This window comes from Ruditapes philippinarum, unplaced genomic scaffold (assembly GCF_026571515.1).
Source record: "Ruditapes philippinarum isolate M1 unplaced genomic scaffold, ASM2657151v2 ctg1379_1_1_1_1, whole genome shotgun sequence".
Lineage (NCBI taxonomy): Eukaryota > Metazoa > Mollusca > Bivalvia > Venerida > Veneridae > Ruditapes > Ruditapes philippinarum.
Window position 1 is genome coordinate 2629 of NW_026864462.1, and position 23279 is coordinate 25907.

The 23279-nt window shown below is 31.0% G+C and overlaps 1 protein-coding gene across 1 annotated transcript in view; it reads right to left on the reverse strand.

Annotated features, from left to right (window-relative positions):
- Window positions 1–3633: 3633 nt before the first annotated feature.
- Window positions 3634–23279, reverse strand: part of LOC132725687 (cAMP-dependent protein kinase type II regulatory subunit-like) — a gene marked incomplete at its 3' end in the record, with an annotated part of 53186 nt that continues 33540 nt past the window's right edge. Inside the window, 4 exon segments of the mRNA XM_060710862.1 lie at window positions 3634–3699; window positions 5719–5793; window positions 7931–8032; window positions 9527–9668. Of these exon segments, the coding sequence (XP_060566845.1) occupies window positions 3634–3699; window positions 5719–5793; window positions 7931–8032; window positions 9527–9668 (385 nt within the window).

Consider the following 23279-nt stretch of genomic DNA (forward strand, 5'->3'; position numbering starts at 1 on the left):
TTAGAGTTGCATGCACAACATTTTGATTTATCACATGACCTGGTTTATGACTGGATGTGTTAAGGGTGAAATGGAATTTATCTTAACACATACAGGATGATTTATTTTGATTATCATTTTCTATACTTTTATGTTCTTTATATAAATTCTGATATTTTAAAATTGCATTGAGATTTCAATCATTTCATGTGTGTTTATATTTTATAGTGAAAGTTTAGACGTTATTTCTTTGACCTCACAATCATTACAGTACAGATTGAAGCACTCCTGCAATTTTCTTTCTGAAAATCATATGAAATATTTCTCTAGGGTATTTTCACTAGAATTACACTGAGAGTCTGCCAGTAGCAGACATGCCACATATTCTGTTAAGCCATATGATGGAAAAATCAATCTTCAGGCAAAATACTTTCTCTTTAATGGAAACATAATAAAGACCTTATAGCAAAGAGTTGATTTTATAATTCTATTTAATACTCCTCTAGAATACAAATGCTTGTACGATATACCACAAATCTAACCATGAATCAGCAAACTGGTTTTTAGCTTCAGATATGAAATTCTATCTCTTTAGACAAGGAAACTGTTTGGTTTTTTTAGAAATAATTTACTGAAATTATGCCTTTACGAGTCATCAATCATATTTTAAGTAAATTATGTATTCTTTTATCAGGAAATAATTGTCAACATGTTTGTTGCAATATCAAATTTTGTTTACTTCTAAATCATATTTTGTAATTGGTAACAAGCTCACAGTATAGGTATATATACTAGTGTGTATTGTTTACTATTCAATAAAAAATGTCTTTGTCTCTTGAAATAGAAATGTGCAACCTTATTCCTCACTGATGAAACTTCAATAAAAATTCAAATGAAAAGCCAATTAAAGTATTCTCAAAAAATCTTTTCCAAATTTAGATGTTTTGATGCTATAAATATTTTTTAATATTTCCATAACCCACAATGGATACTAGTAACTAACAGGGACCAATTAAGTTCTATTTGTAGTTTTTAGCTTCAAATATCAAGCAATAATGCACGTATATGAAGGTCATGTTATTTTACAAATGTCTACGATATGTGTCATTTATAACAATACAGCATGTCTGTCATATTGTATTTCATTTGAAAATCGTGAAATTTATATTATCTTTTGACATGGCTGCTGCAATTTTTTTCATTATTTTCTTTTTAATCAAAGAAAGCAACTTTGCTTTGCTTTTAAAATGTTATATAGCCATTTGACAGGTTAGTTACCAGTATATGACTGTTCAAACATTGCATGTTTGTAACATCTATTTTCATTGGATAACCGTGATGTTTATATAGACTATATACACAGCTGTAGTGAAATTACGAAGTAATTTTATGTTTTCCACTTAAAAAGGAAGTTCGCTGCATTATAAATTTGTTATAAAGATTCTTGAAAGGTTTTATGACCGAATTTAAAACGGTTGTTTGCAATATATACAAAACCAAGCAAGAGAATGAAACATTAGACTTCATAAAAAATGTTGGGTTTTTAGTTCTTATATTAAAGTTTTCCCATTTATTATGTAAAAAGTGAAGTTTAATAAGGAATGGATACATCTCTAACCTGTGAATGACCAGACAATAAAGAAGTATATGGTGAAGGCAATCAGATAAACAAACAGACAATCAGACAGGTCTGATATTAATGGTATATCCATTTTAGACATATTTCCTATAACTATTCACACTGAGGATTTAATACAAGACAAGGGGTAATGGCATTTTTTACACAAAGATTACCCCATTTCTTTGAATGGGTTATTTGCCTATAGATTTCTATCAATGTAAACACATATTGGATACTAATTTTAAATCTGTATAGAAGCTTGGTAGCAAAATATTATGGTGATAAAACTTTACTTATTTCAATAAGTTTTTTAATTTGAATAGAATTAGCTATATATTTCAAAAGATTGACTTGACCAGTAACCACTTATGGATTATGACAAACAATATAAACAAGAGCTGTCCGTAAGACAGCGCGCTCGACTTTTTTATTGCTTGCCAATAAAAAAAGTTTTTGCAGTAAAAGGCAATACAAGAATCTCTGTATTTTTAAAGTGAACAATGGCCATGAGCATTAAGATATTTAGTGAAGAATTATTTTACTGAATTGTGTGATACCCTTGAACACTGCTTGCCTATAATACAAAACATTGACAGTTAAGGGCCATAATTCAAATAAAATCTTTGACAGAATTACCTTCTCCTGGACATGTTTGGGAATCATGATTGTAAACAAGTATTCCAACTTTCAAATTAATATCTCAAACAGTTCAGTCAAAAAGTGGACTGGTACTAAAAACTTAACCAAGATTCTAAGTCGATAAAAGGCCTTAATTTTTAAAACAAATCCTTGACAGAGTTACCTTCTCTTGCGTACAGATGGGGGTAATGATGTGAAATAGCATTAAAAGTTTCAAAGCAATATCTCAAAGGGTTAAGGCAATAAGTGGATTTTACCCATATTCAATGTATTTTCTAAGTCAAAAAGGGGCATAATTCTGTCAAAAACCTTGACAGAGTTATGTCCTCTTGTCTGTTGATGAAGGTCGTGATGGTAAACAAGTATGGTCAGTTTCAAAGCAATACCTCCAATGGTTTTGAAATAAAGTGAGGTGGTACAAAAAACTTAACCAAGCTCAATACACTTTCTAAGTCAAAAAAGGGCCATAATTCTGTCAAAAACCTTGACAGAGTTATGTACTCTTGTCTGTAGATGGAGGTTATGATGGTGAACAAGTATGGTAAGTTTCAAAGCCATACTTGTAATACTTCTGAAATAAAGTGGGGTGGTACGAAAAACTTAACCAAGGTGTGACGCCGACGCCGACGCCGGGGCGAGTAGGATAGCTCCCCTTTTCATAGAAAAGTCGAGCTAAAAAACTGCCTCACTCTTTTAACCAATGAGTTATCTGCATGGAGGAACTTATAGAAATTTTCATTGGCCACCAGACTTATTTTTTTTATGGAGCAGAATTTAAAACTGAATATAATTACGTCAAAATGTAGTTATTTTGACTTTTACCTATTTACACTTGGATGGGAATTATGTCAATCAATATTTGTAACAGATCTTTGATGGGTTAATTTATTAACTTAATGAAATTGTCTTTATTCAATAGCATTTAATAAGTACAGGTTAGTGTTCATTATCATTTACAAAATTAAATATGTCAAGAACTGACCAGTACTGACAGAGACATATCAAAATTTAACAATAGTTAAAAAATGACTAGAAATAAGATTAATCTTCTTTATATCAAACTGATTGATATATATATATATATAAAATTAATAATCATGCAATTATAAATCAAAGTTAAAAATTACAAAGAAAAAAGTAGTAACATTCTAATAAAACTTTAATATCCCAATAAAATGTGTATAAAAATAAATCAAATAATGAAAACACACTCAAAGCCTTAGTTTTAAGGAACTTTAATCTGAAGGTCATACCAGCAAAAATAGCTGTATTACAGAAACCAGCTTGCCCCTCCCAGATCACACCCTTACTTTTATCCCCTGCCAATGTGGTTTACTGACATTATTTCCTATAATCATGCTTTACCACAGTATAAATGTAATGAAATATTTTACCATATTTTTCACTGTGACTCTTGCTTCACCTTCCTCAATAAAATACATACAATCAGCACTATCCCCCTACAAAATAAACATGTAAATGAAAATATTTCCCGACAAAATAAACATGTATGCATAAGAAAATATCCTTTACAAAATAAAAGGTTATGTTTATGAAAATGCATGCTCCATATTTGCGACCTATATGTACATTAATAACTTTATTAAACACAAGCCCCAAAATTCCAAATGATTTAAGTAAAATATAATTCATATCACTAGATACATCATGAAAGTTTATCATTTTTACATAAAACAGCTGAAAATAAAAAATATCTCAGAATTGTTGAATATATTTCACTTTTGGAGTTACCCTATTTCAGAGAAATATAATCTTAATTGGCTTAAAACAAACAAGAGGGCCATGATGGCCCTGAGGTCGCTCACCTGTATATAGCCCCCCCAACCCCCCCCCCACACCAATGTTGCAGGGCCAATTTAACCCAAGGGCTTTTATTTGCACAAACTTGGTAGACACCCATAAGAAGATGTTTCATGCTAAACATCTAAGCTCTTGCTCATTGGGCTTTTTAAAAGAAGATTTTTTTTTAAGTTTTTACTATACACATATAGTTTAAAAAACAATGACACCCCTGGGGCCGGGCCAGTTTTGACCCCAGGGCTTTTATTTGAACAAACTTTGTAGACACTTACTAGAAGAAGTTTCGTGCTTAATATCTAAACTCTAGCTATTTGGGTTTTTTCAAAGAAGATTTTAAGTTTTTGCTATACACATATAAAGAAAATCAATGACCCCCGGGGCTGGGCCAATTTTGACCCCAGGTCTTTTATTTGAACAAACTTTGTAGACACTCACTAAAAGATGTTTTATGCTTAATATCTTAACTCTAGCTATTTGGGTTTTTTCAAAAAGATTTTTAAGTTTTTGCTATACACATATAAGGAAAATCAATGACCCCCGGGGCGGTGCCAATTTTGACCCCAGGGCTTTTATTTGAACAAACTTGGTAGACACCTATTAGAACATGTTTGATGCTAAATATCTTAGCCATAGCTCTTTGAGTTCTTTAAAAGAAGATTTTTTAAGTTTTTACTATATGCATATAGGGAAAATCAATGACCCCCCGGGGCGGGGCCAATTTTGACCCCAGGGCTTTTATTTGAACAAACTTGGTAGACATCCACTAGAACATGTTTCATGCTAAATATCTTAGCTCTAACTCTTTTGGTTCTTTAAAAGAAGATTTTTTTAAGTTTTTACTATATGCATATAGGGAAAATCAATGACCCCCTGGGGCGGGGCCTATTTTGACCCCAGGGCTTTTATTTGAACAAACTTGGTAGACACTTATTAGAACATGTTTGATGCTCAATATCTTAGCCATAGCTCTTTGAGTTCTTTAAAAGAAGATTTTTAAAGTTTTTACTATATGCATATAGGGAAAATCAATGACCCCCGGGGCGGGGCCAATTTTGACCCCAGGGCTTTTATTTGAACAAACTTGGTAGACACCCATTAGAGCATGTTTCATGCTAAATATCTTAGCTCTAGCTCTTTGGGTTCTTTAAAAGAAGATTTTTTAAGTTTTTACTATATGCATTTAGGGAAAATCAATGACCCCCCGGGGCGGGGCCAATTTTGACCCCAGGGCTTTTATTTGAACAAACTTGGTAGACACTCACTAGAAGATGTTTCATGCCAAATATCTAAGCTCTAGCTCTTATGGTTTTTTAAAAGAAGATATTTAAAGTTTTTTCTTTCGGTTGCCATGGCAACCAGAGTTCTGCATGGAATTAAATTCTTTGAACAATTTTTAAAGGTGACCACCAAAGGAACATTCCTGTGAAGTTTGGATGAAATTGGCTTAGTGGTTTATGAGGAGATGTCATTTAAAGTAAAAGTTTACGGACGACGGACGGACGGACGGACGGACGCCGGACGAAAAGCGATCACAAAAGCTCACCCTGTCACTTTGTGACAGGTGAGCTAAAAAACATCACAATTACAAAATAACAATACCACCTTTTTAAGTGTTTATATAATCATTGATAAAAACTGAAGTTAGATAAAAATGTTACCTGTTTAATTATAACACTACCCTCTTCATATGTCTTTGAAAATAATGCATCAGCAATGTTCATCCTTTCATATGGCTGTAAATATACAACACAAATATATATTTAAATCCCTTCTTTGACTGCAAATTTTGGCTTTTAGATCTGGCAGATAATTCCTATTATAATCTCTAACCATGCTTAAAATCTTAAATGGACATATCCATCTTTCAATCTGGACACATTCATTCAACATTTTCAGGGAAATTTTCAAATTAAGTACTGACTGAATATTGTAGACAATGATCAGACAGTACAGATGTGCCGGCTGATGTGTGATCTGCACTGGTTATACAGGTAGATTTAGTTGTATGTCACAGGATCATTTGTCATTAAGTATATACCTTACCATTATTATATCATATATGATATAGTGCATTTCCAATTAATATATCCTTCCTAAATAGTGAACAGTTCTGAACAGTGTGACATGTAGATTCAGTAGCCACCAGTAGGCTAGGGGTTAAAAAATGTCAAAATACAGACTATATAAAGTTCAGGGGAATCATAAATATTCTACAAAACAGACTGGGGGATATTAAATTAATATATGTAAATTGTTTTTCGATAAATGTAAATCCTGACATTTATAGCTTAACAAGATTTCTATACAGTTCTGAGAAATACAATAAAGTCAGAAAAAAACACACCAGAAAATAATGAAAATGTGAAGACTTCTTTTCCATTATAAAACATCTCTGACAAAACTGACAATGACAACAATGTTTGAATATCACAAACATGTAATTTTGAAGTATTTCTATTAAAATCAATAATCAAGACTTCTTATTTCAAGAACAGCCATTCATACTCAGTCACTAGAACTGTCATTTGTCAATATCTCAACAGAAAATCAAATATAAAATAGAAAGTTTGTCAGTATCTAATGTAAGAAAAAGTCTGTAAAATTTCAAAATAAGCTTTTCAGCCATCAACATTCATTTTCATCTGCTTTGTGTAACACAGATAAATGTTGCTAAGACAATTTCATGGAGTATTTTACAATGTCAATAAATTATTCTCAACCTAATTTTCTATCAGTCCAAGAAAAATTAGTGTCAATACTACCATTGACAAGGAAAACTAGAAGGACTTCCTGTTGGCTAACCAATACATTCAAAAACAATAACAAAATGTTTAGCAAATTTCTTCCAGTAATCTAGTGTCTGTTTTAGGTAATGGCACAGATCTTAGAAGAATGACATCACAAATGAAACTTAGTGACTTCTTTTCCTTTAACAAGGGCGTCTCTTGTTCTCCTTTTTTGTCACAGGAATTGTTATACTGGAAGCAGTATCATTAAATAGAGCAGATAATTGGAAATAACACTCATCGCAAGACACAATCAATATTCCGAGATGGTTTATCCTCACACTAACTTTAGTACAGGCAGGTTCCAGGAACTTTCCCCCCCCCCCCACCTTTAAATTTTTATTTTAAGATAAATTAAGTTGAAGTGAACAAACTCAGTTCAAATTATACTTCAACTTGTTGTAGGAAATGTTTAATATAAATGAACAAGCTGCAAGACAATGGAATACAAGTATAGTTAGTATATGTACTAAGAACTTAATTAATATACCTACTACAAGAAATTTTATTTAATATTATTGTTATTTCAAACAGTTTCCTTCTATTTCCTATAAATAAATCATCATCAAAATGTTAGTATAAATCATAATTTGTCATTAAACTATAACTTCTACAAAAAACATATAAAATCAATTTCTAATGTTTATTCCACTACTTTTGTGTAGTTCACATTGTCCTGGGTGATATTAGAACTTCCTATTGTTAACTTTATAAGGAATTTCAATCAAAACTAAAACCCTAAAATTATACCAGGCAACAATCAAGTTAGGTCACACCGGCCCATGCTGCTTAACCTAAGCCTGCATTTATTGTGCTGTTCATGTTACTTATCATAGATAGACAGATAGAAAAAATCTTAGAGCTCACAAAAAGTTGACTTATGAGTTGGAGTGGTAACTTTATGTCATTATTAATCAGTATTTGGGTGCCTGTATCAGGAGGATTTTTAACACGGGTAATTGACCATTCAAGTGTTGACCTAATATTACTTTAAATTGTTAGTCCTGCTCTATAGCCAGCTAAGATTAAATTGACAAATAAGGGAACTTCAATAAACAAGATAATCAATCTTTGTACACTATACCTCTAATGTCTTCAGCATGGGTGTATTTTCCAGCAGTGTTTCGTATACCTTTCGTTTCTCGTATGCATTTTTCAGTACTATTCTTCTAAATGTGAGTCGATCCTGTAATTATACAGCAATGGTTAATCAATACAAAATAAAAGAACAATTCATTTATGAAGGCAATGCTTGACAATGTAAACATGTACTTCCAGGTCTCTTATCTAATCAAACAAAGGAGAAACAAGAGTTGTTTGTATAACACACAAGTTCGATATGATAGCCATTCAGTGGAAGGTAGGAATATACAAGACATGTTGGAAACAGACAAATGACATAAAGTTGGGCCCAGTACAGGAACCATTACTTACAACAAAGGCATAGTTACTATAAAGAAGAGTGTTACATCAATAACAAAACACTGACAAACACTTTTTGCCCAATTTTTTCAAAAAGCATCCATAGATATGACCAGACACAAATCAACCCTCAATGTAGTATTTTGACACCTAAGTATTCTTCACCATTTTTAGCACTATTTGGCATCCAAATATAACCTTCACATTTCTAGCTTTCAACCTGACATTTGTGCATGGCAAAATTATGCCTAGTTATTTCAAAAATCCATCAATGAATGAGTGAATTAATGTACTTTTATGAAATTTTACTTTTAAAATCTTATTGAGTGTTTGACTTTTAAACTATAAACTTGTTCTCACTCATAAGTTCATAGCATTGTTTTTAAGAACTACATATTTACATAGTTATCTTAAAATCTGTTGATGAAGAAATGCACATCATGACTTTTAATAGTGTGACCTTGAACTTGGAGCTGAAGAAGGGACACATCATGTTAATGTGCAGTAATTTTTAGAATGAATGTAATAAAAGCCTGAATATCAGTCCTGTTAGAAAATTTTTTATATCATAACATATGTGCTTAATTATAAAAACATGTTACTATCACATGATTTCATAACATGACTTTTCATTCGTGTCTGCTGTCTTTAAACCAATTAAACTTACAGATCAGAGTTCTGATATTTTCTCCAGTAAATTGACATTTTATGCTTTTTACATTAATAAATGTTTAATAAACCAGAAATCGGCCACCAAGATGTCTGGAAATCAAATGGGTCACAATGATAGCATTAATTTTGTCAAGCTCATCAATCATACTAACAGAAACACTAAAATTTCTATATGCCTAACATAACTTTTACATAAGATATTCTTTTTACTTCTGAATCATTGTACAAGATCTGGATCATGATTTAATCCCAGACATTAAAAGTATATAATAATCAATTGTTCCAGACCTTAGCACAGCCAAGTGTTTTTGAAGAGACATTTAGTTCAAATGCCAAATGTCGTTCACCATTATTTATATCATTATCAGAAAAAATGAGATAGTAGTGCAGTATTGGTGAAAAATTCAGTGAAATAGAAACCTGCAACAAATACCGTGGCATTCAATTACACAAGAACTGCACATCAACATAAGATAAGAACTTTGTAATCTTTTAACAATAAGACATTTAGTCATGCAGTTGTAAGTACACTGTACAATACTCTTATATTTCTTTCGTGATTGTCTAAAATAAGAAAATAACCTACCATTGCCCATAAAGAGCCTTCACTAGTGGCAACTATAGTAGCCGCTCTGGGCATATTGTACATGAGGGCTAGCTCACCAAAACTGCCAGAACTGTCATATTTACCAACTAGTTTGTTGTCTACAAATATGTCATATGTACCACTGTAAATATAGCAAAAATATTCATATTAGACAAGATCTTAACAAATACCAACTGTACACATATAAATACAACTGTACACATATATATACCCAATATATGTTTTTGTTATGGAGTGAAAAGAAGCATCAAAAGCATTCTTTACATTTCTCATTACTACATGATAATTTATTCCTCTCAATTGAATGGATAAGACAATGTTCCAAAAAGCTTTCAACTTCTGTGAGACTGTGTTCACAATTGATTTTTCTGCAGTAATTAGTTTATGGACACATCAACTTTTAATAGGAAAGCATGTTGATCACTTGAAGCTTTCATCCTAGTAACATAATTAACAATTAATTTTCCATAGAATCAGCTTAGATCACTTTATCATAAAACAATACAAGTAACTACATTATTCATTGCTGTTTAAGTTTTAAGTTTTTAATTAAGAAAACATCAAACACTGTTACATGACTGAAACAGTTCTATGAAGAAGTGAAACATTTCAACGTATTACTGCATTATTTGATACTGCAACATTACAGACATGTACATATTTTTATATAATTCTTTTTCTTTAGAAATTTATGATATACACATATATATTATTTAAAAGAAATTGAATACTGTTGAAATAATAATTTTGCAGTATTGTCATTTTTGAGTTAATACAAACACAATGGCAACAGCTAATTTTCAGTTATGCTTAATTTGTTTCAGGTCACCAATGCAAATTTGCTGTTTTATTTGTATTAAACTCTGGCTTATTGATAACATATAAGAATTATATACAATTTCTTCAACTGTACAATTATTGCTGGCTACAAGATCAAGATCAGTCAGCACATATGATATGTATCATGTGATATAGTTTGTACCGTGCATTTTTCAGTCAGTACAAATTTTTTGATAAAATCTCTGTAAAAAAGATAAATGGTCTTGTCCAGATTGAAAGATGAAGAAGTCCATTTACGATATTTAGCATGGTTATGGCAAATTGACTTTTAGGAATGATCTGATAAAATATTAGCCCGATGTTTTTTTCTTTTCTGTAGAATTTTTTTTATCACCTATTCTTTTCTCTCATTGGACATGTCCCATAGGAATATAAGTCAGGACAAATGTCTTCTCCATTTGTTATCTACATCTACAACACTAAGATTTATGACTTAGTCTTGGAAAGGTCTTCCAGGAAAGTTACACATAAAATATCTAAACATAAATTATGCTTTTGTTCTTTTGTTGAATATTTTACTCTTTCTGTGCCCTATAATTTCTTCTAGAAGTTTTTTTTTATGGAAAGAGGACATTTTCATTGCAAAGACAAAAATCTTTTATACTCATATAGGGCCAATTCAACACAATTTTACTGAGAAAAAAACATCGAAAAAGACCTTATACTACTCAAAAGATGTCCCAATTTATCTTAATTTCCGCACATAAACTATTTCTACAAATAGTTCAGCTCTGGGCATTACAATTTGATTGAATTTACAACAAATCTTGTTAAAGGAAACATTGATGCCAAAAATAGAGAATAAGATCAATGGAAATAATAACACTCCAGACATACTATGACGTACTATAATTGGAAACATACCAAATTAAGAGTTAATTCTTCTTAAATCTTTACATTTGCTTCAACTAACACATACTTTATTCTATATTACACTTTTTGATTGCCACCTGAAAAAAAGCCAGGACAGTGCAGCAGTAAGAAATGTCCTGTCTGACAGGTTGATATTTCTTTTAGGCACATAGTCTTTACAGTGATTGCCTGTAGCATATCGATGGCTCAGCGCAAAACTCAGCTAAGTCCATATTTCACCTAAAATGACTTTTCCATAAATTCTGAAAGCTAATCAAACATCCCTTTATCTCTGAAAATATTTTGAACATATTCCCTGTAATAGTAATTATATTTGAATTTCAAGCAAACATGCTAAGTCAAACTGATCAAATTAGTTACTGCAAAACTAGATTAAGTCAAGTTAGTATGAGTTTTGCACCAATTTTTTTTTCAACCCACACAAATTTGCCAGTGCAAAACTAGTCTAACTTAAGTGTTGCACTAAGTAATATTATGAAGCTATAGCATGTAGTTCTTTTACAACATAGAAAATAAGAATATTCCTTTAAAATTACATTTGCACCACCCTGTTTTAAACTTGCAATAGTTTTGATGACCCATATACATGTAGCATTCGTATATTGTAAAGCCTTAATTCAGTGAGGCCATACATTAGTGTGACATCATTTTAAGCTATTGCAAGAAGTCTACAATTTTTGCTATTATGACTTGCATCGCATCCATTTGTGAAGAAGTTTAAGTCAAACAGTGTCATGAATTAAAATGAAAGATAAAAAGAAGTATTGTTTTGTAAGTTGGCATAGAGTAAGAATTAAGTTTATCCTTTGCATTCTTTGACAGACCCAAACCCTAAACAAAGTTTTGGAAATTTAAAAAAATCTAGATTTGTGTCTTATTCAGAACCAGATTTAAAAAGGCATAATTAAAAGCTATTTTTAGATTTTATAATAAAACAGATGAGGACTTAATTTTAGCTGGAGAATATGATATGCACTTAATAAAAATAATATTCATAATTGGCCAATGCAGTTAACTGTAGCCACCTCGAAAATTATTGATTTAGCTTTTATGTGGTTATTTTTTTTATATACCCTTCTTAAAATAAAAAGAATAGGAAGTGTTCTCTACTTGTATATAGCTTGATTTTGAATGATACTGCATAAAGTTGTTGAAATTTACAAACAATATTACTTTTAACAAAGTGCAAAATCTAAAATAACAGGGCCTCTCAAAAATAGATAATTAGAAGGACATAATATAAACAATTAAACTATGAAGTCAAGGTTATGTAGATCTTACCCTTGATTTTCAGCATTTAACATAGTTCATAGTCTGTTAATATTGCAATATATCACAATATAATTTTTCTTTGCAATACCCAGTCAGGGCTGTCGGATAAAAGTTTAAAATAGTAAGATATCATGACGTGTGACACAGTTCCATAGAAACCAAATCAACCAAAATTATTTTTGTTTCCAAAACGAAAGACGGCGATATGTTTTTGGGAAAATTCACATAAAATGAGACTCTTATCAATTGATTATTAAGCTTAAAGCAGCACGCCTCCAGATTCATGTTAATTTTCATGAAAATTTTGAAAATGCATTTGAATGTATAATATTGTGAAATAACCAAAAGGAAGCAATTTACACATTATCAATGGCACTTACAACCCACGTAAATTACCAAAAAGTGGTCAAAATATGCATAAATAGCCCTTACTGCGTTAATTACGCAGTAGAAATATACTTGTAAATACCGAAAAATCAGTCATTAACCGCACATTACATGTAAAATATTACTTGAATCTTCAATCATTTTACTTTTCCTAAAATCTTAGTACATATTTCTCAACTTTGATTTTATTGAAATATTTGGACTCACTCATCTGGAGGCATGCAGCTTTAAACCATTGTGACCACAATCTGCGTACTACTGTCCTTGTATGTAATATTTCTTGTACTGCGAAGTCACTTACATTCGTGGGCATGAAATTTCGTGGTTTTATCAAAACAGGCATTTTCGTGGGTTCTTAAATTTGTGGAGTTTCAATTTCTTGTAAAATATAAAATAAATCACCTTATACATTTTGTAATCTAACACTTTATTGCCTCGCATTTTACTAACCGTACATGTACATATCTTACGCTGTCAATAGATTTAATCCTTGCCTCTAGGCATTCATTACACAAAAATCGGCGGAAAAGCGCCAATGCATGTTTGTAATATATAGAATAGAGACATGGCAAGAAGTATTTGTTGGGATAAAATTTCGTTAGATCTTAAATTCGTGGATTGACCTACCCACGAAAACAACGAAAATTCGTGCACCACGAATAATAATGATTTTACAGTATTTGTTTATTTATGATTATCAGATAAAAATGAAGAATTATAACAACATCAATTATTGTTTATTTTTCATTTGTCAAATATTAATTATTCATATTTTATGTACAACTGTCTGTCCATTATGCGATTGATAGTCAACCTTTTATTCTCACAAATCTTTGTAAAAAATCAGTGACATATGTCAAAATTATATGTAGTTAGCGGCAGACTTAAACTGTGCCAAATACATGGGAAAATGCTCCTGAGAGCATCCCAGAATATAAAATTTTCCGGGGGAGTAGCCCCCTTAAGAACCACCAAATTGGCCATACAATCACAAAATCATGAGGACGGGCCTGCTAGTCCAGATTAAATGAAAGATAAATTAAACAAAGTTAAACACAAATTAAATAACAGTTCTACACATGTGAAAGCTGTGAATTCTCATTATTAACATAATATTCTTCAATATTTGAACTTAAGAATGATGAGGGAATTTGTTGATATTGAAAATTGTAAATGGAATTTGTTGATATTGAAAATTGTAAATGCTATTATTTTACAGAGCATGCTAAAATAAGAGTTTATAAATCTACAAACTGATGAATTTAATTTATCAATAGTAGGGCTGTAACTTTTACTTGCATTAAGATCCAGACCATGATACTAATACGGTTCCGGTATATGTTTTAAACCTCTATGATCACTGGCTCATGATTCAAACCTATATTAATCAAAATTCTAATAACTCTTAAAACCTTTAAAAATGCTTTTTTTGTTCTACAATTTTTAGCTTGTCTATTCGCAGAATAATCGAGCTAGTGCAGTCACCCATTTGTCACGTCGGTGTCCCAGTGGTAAAGTTTTTACGTGAAAGAAAGTATCTCCATAACTACTGAAGGGAGTGCATTGAAAATTCATACACTTGTTCTCTGTGATTATCAAACATGATTGGCACAAGTCCCATAGCTCTGATTGCTTTTTTAGCATAATTATGCCCCTTTTTCAACTTAGAAATTCTTGGTTAAGTTTTTGCTTGTAAGCAAGTATCTCCATAACTACTTAAGGGAATGGATTGAAACCCCACACACTTGTTCTTTGTGATTATCCTATATGATTGGCACAAGTCCCATAACTCTGATTTGCTATTTGCATAATTATGCCTCTTTTTTAAACTTAGAAATTCTTGGTGTAAGCTGGTATCTCCATAACTACGGAAGGGAATGGATTGAAACCCCTACACTTTTTTGTGATTATCTAACATGATTGTCACAGGTCCCATAACTCTGATTTGCTTTTTTGCATAAATAATTATGCCTCTTTTTTATACTTAAAAATTCTTGTTGTAAGCTGGTATCTCCATAACTACTGAAGGGAATGGATTGAAACTTCACACACACTTGTTCTCTGTGATTATCTAACATGATTGGCACAAGTCCCATAACTCTGATTTGCTTTTTTGCATAATTATGCCCCATTTTTTTTTACTTAGAAATTCTTGATTAAGTTTTTGCGTGTAAGCTGATATCTCCATAAGGCATAACTATTGAAGGGAATGGATTGAAACTTAACACACTTATTCTCTGTGATTATCTAACATGACATTGCATAAGTCCAATAACTCTTATTTGTTTAAATTTACCAAATGTAGAATTTTATAATAAATAGGTTCCCGTTTTAAATTTACAGTATATAAAAGTAAGTCTATGGACCTGGCTTTTACGTACTCCTACCAGTGATCTCTGATCTCTTGTGCAAAAATTACTCAAACATTTCATATGAAGTGTACAAAGGTCTTATTTATATGTTCACTTCAGGTATAATCCTTTATTCCCATCATTCCCATTTTATAAGACTACAAGTGTATAATATGAAATGCTCAGTCTAAGCTACAAATATTGTCATATTTAAGTTGCATTGTTAAATAACTATTTAATAGAGAAATAGAAATATCAATTTTGACAATTAAATTATTTGAATTATTTCAGAATGTTCATTGTATGTAATTTTTCCTCTTATTATATAATTCAAATAGATTTGTAAATTATGTTAACTTGACTTAGCACATATTTTACAACTTTAGTTTCAACAAATCATTCATTTACAAGTGCAAAACTCATCCAAGTTGACTTAGCCTAGTTTTGCGCTAACTTGTTTTTAGGAAAGTCTTTGATTTTCAGTGCAAAACCCATACTAACTCAAAATATTGCATTTAAACCATTAAGAATTAATTCCACTAGACAATGACTTATCATATAAGTTTCAAGGCCTTTAGCATGAATCAAAAATATTAGAATATTTAAAAGATACATGAAGGGAAAAAAATTAAACAGTTTTTTCACCCTCCTGTAAAATTTCAAAAAATGGTGTTAGCTGAGTTTTGCGCTGAGCCATCGATATTTAATGGGTATAATTTTATATTTGTATCCTCAAAACCAGCAAATGTCCTTAACATTGTGAAATGTGTGACAATTCTTAAACCTGGAGCAAAATAAACAAATACACTATGTTTGAAAACACTACTAGAAGAAGATATACTTTTTTTTTTTTTGTTTTTGTTTTTTTTTGTTGCAGTTGTTTAAGGTGCAGGTCATTGGCTTTATCAGAATGATTGGTTAACAATTTAAAAGTGCTGAGTATGTTAAATGTCTTTTACAGTTTATAGAAATTTTATTATTATTTTTCTAACATTACAGGGTTTTTAGTGTGAGGATAAAAACTCTATGTTTCCAACATTTACCCCTATTTTTAGAAAGAATATACTATCATTTTAAAGACAGTCAGTGCAATGTTTCAAAATGTATGGTGCATTGTGAAGCTGTAGTTAAATGAAGCATCAGCCCAAGAAAGTAAGTCTTGCCATTATTCTAAATTACATAATCAACCATTGGTAAATTTGTGATTGCTTTTTCACAGTCTTATAATGGTAATCAATAACTAACAATGAGTATTGAGCTACATTACGTACTTTCATTAAGAATGCCATATTTTTTTAGCATCTCAATCTCTCCCTAACATAACAACAGGTTTCTTTTGCTATTCCAGACAAGAGAACAATTACAGGAGTTTTTCTTGTCTTCTTATATATACTTCTATAAATTATGTTCCAGTTTTATGAACAAAACAGGTCACAATTGAAGCCATATAGTACAATATAATAAGTATATAGATGACATTAAAGACAAAGTTTACTGATACCATCCTGTATATTACCATGGTTTTGTTGTACATTTTTAATCAGCTTCAAAATATACAATGTAACTAGTTTGGAGGTGATTTAACCTGTACTCTCAGCTGTGTTTTTGTAATTGACTTGTCAAGTAAACAATTTGAAACTGCTAATATTTATAAAAGATCTTACAAAATCAACATGCTAATTTTGGGCATTCGAGTCAGATTGGCTAGCCTGGTTTCTATATTGTGTGCAAGGGGGATCAGTAAATACAGCTGTTACAAGTCCAAGATCCTAAACTTTATCAAGACCATTTTTTTTACTCTTGTTCATTTTGCCATAGGACATGTTTTGTTCTGTGATAATTTTGATACAGATAAGATTTTTTAAAGCTATATTTTTTAATCAGTTGAAACCAAATTAACTATTGCACTGCAAACCAGAAGTGATAACCCTTCATCATAATGTATATAGAGCCAGGCCAGCCTGCACATTCATGAAGTCTGACCAGACTCTATACTGTTGGTGTCTAAGTTTTTGTATTTTATCATTGAAATCTTTGACATTTTCAAAGTTTATAAAGCAGCAAGCTATATATTTCCTGTTGATATATTGTAAAATTATTGTTTATATTGTGATTAAAATAATTACAGAACACCTTGAATAGCAGAAATTTGACAGTATGTTTTACTAAAGGCAATTGGGACATGCTTGAAATCATCCCTGAACCTACACAAAATAACAGTGGAATTATAATTTTGCTCTGGAACATTTTATTCTTTTTACATCATACACTTTACAGGATTCAATGATTATTAGGATTAAGCAAAAATTTAATATTTAAATGACACACTTTGACAAAGTGAACAATATTTTGAACTGATGCTTAATCCAGTCATTTAGATAAATATAAAGAGTAATTCAACAGTTGAAACTATAATTATTATTGAAGATGAGAAGAAAAAAAATTGTGATTTCTTTTTCTTCTTCATCAGACATTACATTAATTTGATCATTGTTTAGATAAATGATATATTTAAGCCTACATAATGGCTTGACAGAATGATATAAATCTGTAAGATTTAATTTGAACTTGCAATTGATTTTAATTATAATTACTAACGTTACCTGGAACTACAGACAGATGAAGACTTATAGGCATATTATATCTCCAGGGACTGACTTAACACACAGTTAATATTTGATGAAAAGTGATTGCCTTTACATTAATAAAGATTAACATAAATCCATATTTTTTAATTTGCATTTAAAATAAAAGAAATTAAAGTAATTTTATGATAGCCACGGTGATGCATTTAACAAACAGACCTATGACTTTTCTTCTTATCTGCATAACAGTAAAAATAAAAAGAATAGTGCTATTCCAAGATAAATTCTATTCTATTTAAACCTGTAATTATATCAAGTGGCCTCTTGGTAGTGGTCAATTTCTGTTCATGGATTGCCACAAACATTAATAGTACATTTCTTGGCCCTAAGGTTGGATCTATTATTACCCTTTGTGATAATCTATTTTTGGCTCATCCAGATATGCAATGGATCAAACAGAACTACTTGAGCATTTTTTTTCTAGAGTTTCATGCAAGGGAAGTTACATGAAATAAGAATGACCCAGTAACAAATGTGGACAAAGGCTGGCTACTGACAGACAGTGAAACATGAAAGTATAACTATAGTGAGCTAAAAATGTTGGATAAAAAGAGAAAACAAATGTGTCTGAGAGTTTTTTAAAAATAGTTCATTGCTTTTACTACATAATCCTCTTTCATTTCTTCTGAACAAAATCCTGGATGAAAGCTACAATGTGGAAAAAATTCCTGCTATTACTGTTAATGCCCAGAAAACAATTCCATCCCTAATGGATTTATAAATGTTCCTCAATAAGACACTAAAATGTTGCCAGCACATGAATTTCTCCTTAAACCATTACATGTTAAATGTACCACACCCTGGATATATCAGGAAAATGATACAAAAATATTGATGGTCTTTGGTTTTAAAAGCACATCTTTATGTCAGATCAAATTTAAAGGTTTAAGCCCATAAGATCTAACATTGTATTAATCTTAGTAGAAATATGGTAATAAAAACCAAGTTTTTATAGACTATCAATTGTCCTATCTGTTATATGGCATTGTCTAGCTTTAAATTAAAACTACTCAATGTTATTTTCTGGAATTTCTGGATAAAACAAGAAATGTGGCCATAGGACAAGGATGCCTTCCTGTTAAATAGACAGCTGGATGCATTGACAAAGACAAATCTATATGACATTAAACTTACTTGACTAAACAAGATTCTGGAGAAAACTTAACATAGAAGCGTAGAACAAGATGGCTCAATAATGTTGGCACATGATTGTTATTATCAGTGAAAGCACTAAGTCTTGAAGTATTAAACCAATCATGTTCAAGGCAGAGGTTCCATTTCTTTCATACACAATTTGAAGGAATAAAACAGCAGGATTTTCTTGAAAAGCCATGAAAGCAAATTGCTGTCATCAGTAATATTTATATAACTTGTTTTTATGACAAACGGTCTGAACATAAAGCATCCAAATATTAATTAAGAGTTAAATTTTACATGAATGTATAACTCTCAAAGTAGGAATACCACATATACAAACAATTGTCAAGAGCAGTGTCACTTCTTAACAAGATGTGAAAAATTATCTTCCCTGAGAAAACCATAAATTTACACATTTTCTCTCTACCTAACAAAATAACTTATCCAAATGAAAACACAGTAATCTAAATGTATTGTAAATGTGTCTAGTTTCTAGAATACAATTTATAGCAGGAGCAAACCTAAATTAAATCAAACTTAATTTGTTATAGAAAGATAGATATTCACAAGAGACAAACATATTACAATATCACAAACTGTACAAGACCTTTCGTGTCTTGATAAGGAAAAGCCACTCAAATAAATTGATACATTTATATTAACAGACTGCTTCCCAAACAGTCATAAATATATATATACGCTATGGAAAACAAGAATAGATACATCCCAATATAACTTGGATAAAGCTTAAACATGGCCTTACTGTGTGGAAAAGTGCAAAAGTCTATTTTAGCTCTTTGAGACATTGACCTTGACCTTATGGACCTGAAAGGGTACATGTCTTGGTAGAAAGGTTCCAACAAATTAATAATTCAAAATAATGATGCATCACCAAAACTTATAACAACAGAACTTCATACAAGATTTAGTAGGATAAAAAATCAAGAAAGAAAGTCATCTAATTTAGTGTGCATCAAGTGGTTCTTGCCACAACTTTCAAAAAATAGAAACATATTTTCTATCAGAAAGTAGTGCTATGGTACAGACAGTTTATTTGTCTACTCCTAAATCAATAAGTAGTAATTGAAACAGGAGCTCAATTCTCAATTAGTTTTGTACAGCATGATAATGGGCCTTGTCTGTCTAATTCACACAATGTCAATCAATGACAATTATCCCATCAAGTTATTCCTTACAACCAGTTTGACATCATTTTAACACTTACAACAACTTGCAGTTCACAACAATCTGAAGTATCTATTTTATGATGAAAATGAAATATAACTATAAACATCTACTTGTACCAGATGGTTGAGTGAGGCTTTCTTTTAGAAATATCAGTAACAAGGGACTCAGAAGCTATGTACCTCCTTGAATACTTAATAGTTTGTATACCCAAGGTGAGATGAGCACAGAACACAATGGCTAACTTACACTTTGATCATTGTATTAATATTCAACTTCACTACATCACATACATTATAAAACAGAATGAAAGCATTCAAGAGGCTGTCTTGCATGTTGTGTTCAGGCTGTTCTTTACATAAATAACTGCATCTTACTGCACAGTGCTTACAAAATTGAAAGACGTATGTTTCTATAAATAGAACTTCAACAACATCCAAACTCAGAATTAATTTCAGATATTCTGAATTCTTGAAATTGAGTGCAGTGGTTTTTATGACACAAAATACCTTGAAATTTAAGTCCAATTATAATACCAGGCCATCTAAAGTAAGTCTTTGGCCTACAGACTAGGAATCAATGAAGAATTCCCATCTATAAAAATCTTCCTGTCACGACTGGTCGAAACAAATTGAAATATGCAGCTGAGATATATGTATGATTTATTAGTAATGTCTGTTAAATGTTTTATCACTTGCTACCAGACAATTTGTTAGATGATACAAATGTTGTTGAACACATCATATAAATAATGTTCATTGGACACTTCTATTTGGTGTTATATATTAGATAGACCTACCAAAACCAAAATGCTTGCTGGTGTTTATTTCTTAAGCATAATCATTAATCATGAAAAACATTTTTGTTCTTATGTCAAGTCTTTTGGGTATCTATTAATGCAAGAAATTAAAGCCTTGTATCACTCTTCTATAGCATTAAAATATGTGCTGAGGAAACTCACTTTATTTCTCACTTTTAATAAACAGTCCAAATAAGACTTTCTCATTTCAAGCATTTACAGTGTGACAAAACCTGGAACATTTCTGTGAAATAGTTAATGTTCATTCTTACATGTACATGATCATACCCACATACAAAAGCATGCTATCCGAAATTGTATCATTATAAAGATAATGGTACTGGAAATGAATGGCTTATTATACTTCTGATCTTTAATGTCACCGAGAGTTAGAGAGGTGGAACAATAAATAACATGATTAGTTGTCAACCATTTATCCATGAAACAATCACCAGTAGAACCCCTGGAGAAAAATAATTAACACCAATAATACAAGATATTGACCATGTGCTAATGAACAATCAATAGCAGGGAATGCGAAATAGAATGTGGTTATAGAACAATTCTATTATCTGTGCCACCATGGGGAAAAATGACAAATATTACATGCTATATCTTTCAGAAACACATATTCACCCACCTCCAACAACAGAAATTAAGTTTCCAGGAATCAATAACCTTGCATGTAGGATTCTAAACTGCATCAGGAACAAGATCTCAATTGATGTGCCCAGATAAAAAACTTGTCAATCAAAAAAAGAAGAAAGAAATAGTAAACCTCCCTTCATAACTTGTCACATCTTCTTCTATATTTTTACACAAATATAGACAAGAGCATTTAACCAAATCAAATCTCATAGCAAGCAATATAAATGTAAGCATATTTTTAATTTAAGCATGAGTTCATCACTGAGCAACCAGTACAAGCAGTATGATAATTACTTAATTAATGACATTAATTTGTCCTATAATAAAGTTACCTCAAGAGTGTTTTAGATTTTGCGTCAACAATAAGTAATTTTATTTTTTATCATGTCACTGTACTGAACTTAATCATGTCACTGTATTGAATTTATCATGTCACTGTATTAAGCTTAATCATGTCACTGTATTGAACTTTATCATTTCACTGTATTGAACTTCATCATGTCACTGTATTGAGCTCATGTCACTGTATTGAACTTTATCATGTCACTGTATTGAACTACATCATGTCACTGTATTGAGCTTTATCATGTCACTGTATTGAACTTCATCATGTCACTGTATTGAGCTCATGTCACTGTATTGAACTTTATCATGTCACTGTATTGAACTTTATCATGTCACTGTATTGAACTTTATCATGTCACAGTATTGAACTTTATCATGTCACTGTATTGCATCAGTAATAAAATACAGCATAATCATTGTCATTCACCAAAAAGCCACACACATACTGTAAATGTACTGCTTCCACAGTTTAAAATTTGCAAACAACTTGGTATTTTAGACAAACTTGTTTTCTTAATTTGGATGTGGCAAAGGTTTCAATAAGATAAAAATCATGATGATGCATAACAATAGAGGAGAACATTTTCCCCCCATTAAGAGGCTGAAATATCTCATTAACAATAGAAGACTTGTCCATTACTTTTATCTTCAAAATTCATCCATCATTAAGTCTCCTATTAAACATTTTATTCTTGGAAGCAACCACAAAAACTTTTCACCATCAATTATATTATGCATTCTAGAGAACAAAATCTGTGTATTGTAGTGGTTATGATGAGTCAAATCATCTTTACTTCTTTTTTACATTCAGGAAAAGTTGCAGAATAGTTTGCTATATATATCAACAAATCAGATTTCTCAGTACTTCTAAAAATTTGCAAAAGTTTTTTTTTATAATATTATCCCTAATATATTCCTTTATTGTATTTGCCTGCCAAACATGTTAAGTTATGCTTGTTTGGTGTATGTGCAATTAATTTTACAACTTTTACACAAAGCAGTCATTTCAGTAAATTGTTTAAATAGGACAACAACCTATTTTCCTCCCATTCTATTTCAAATCTTAACATTTCTTGCAACAAAATCTAGACAATTTCATGCATAAAGACATGTTTCATGAATAGATTGCTTGTGTTTCTCATTTCCTCCCTTTAAGGTTAACACAATATCCTCAATTCTATAAAAATGGAAAATTACATTCCCAGCATCATTCCTGATTGGTTTCTATCAGCAGGGAATCAAATCATGGC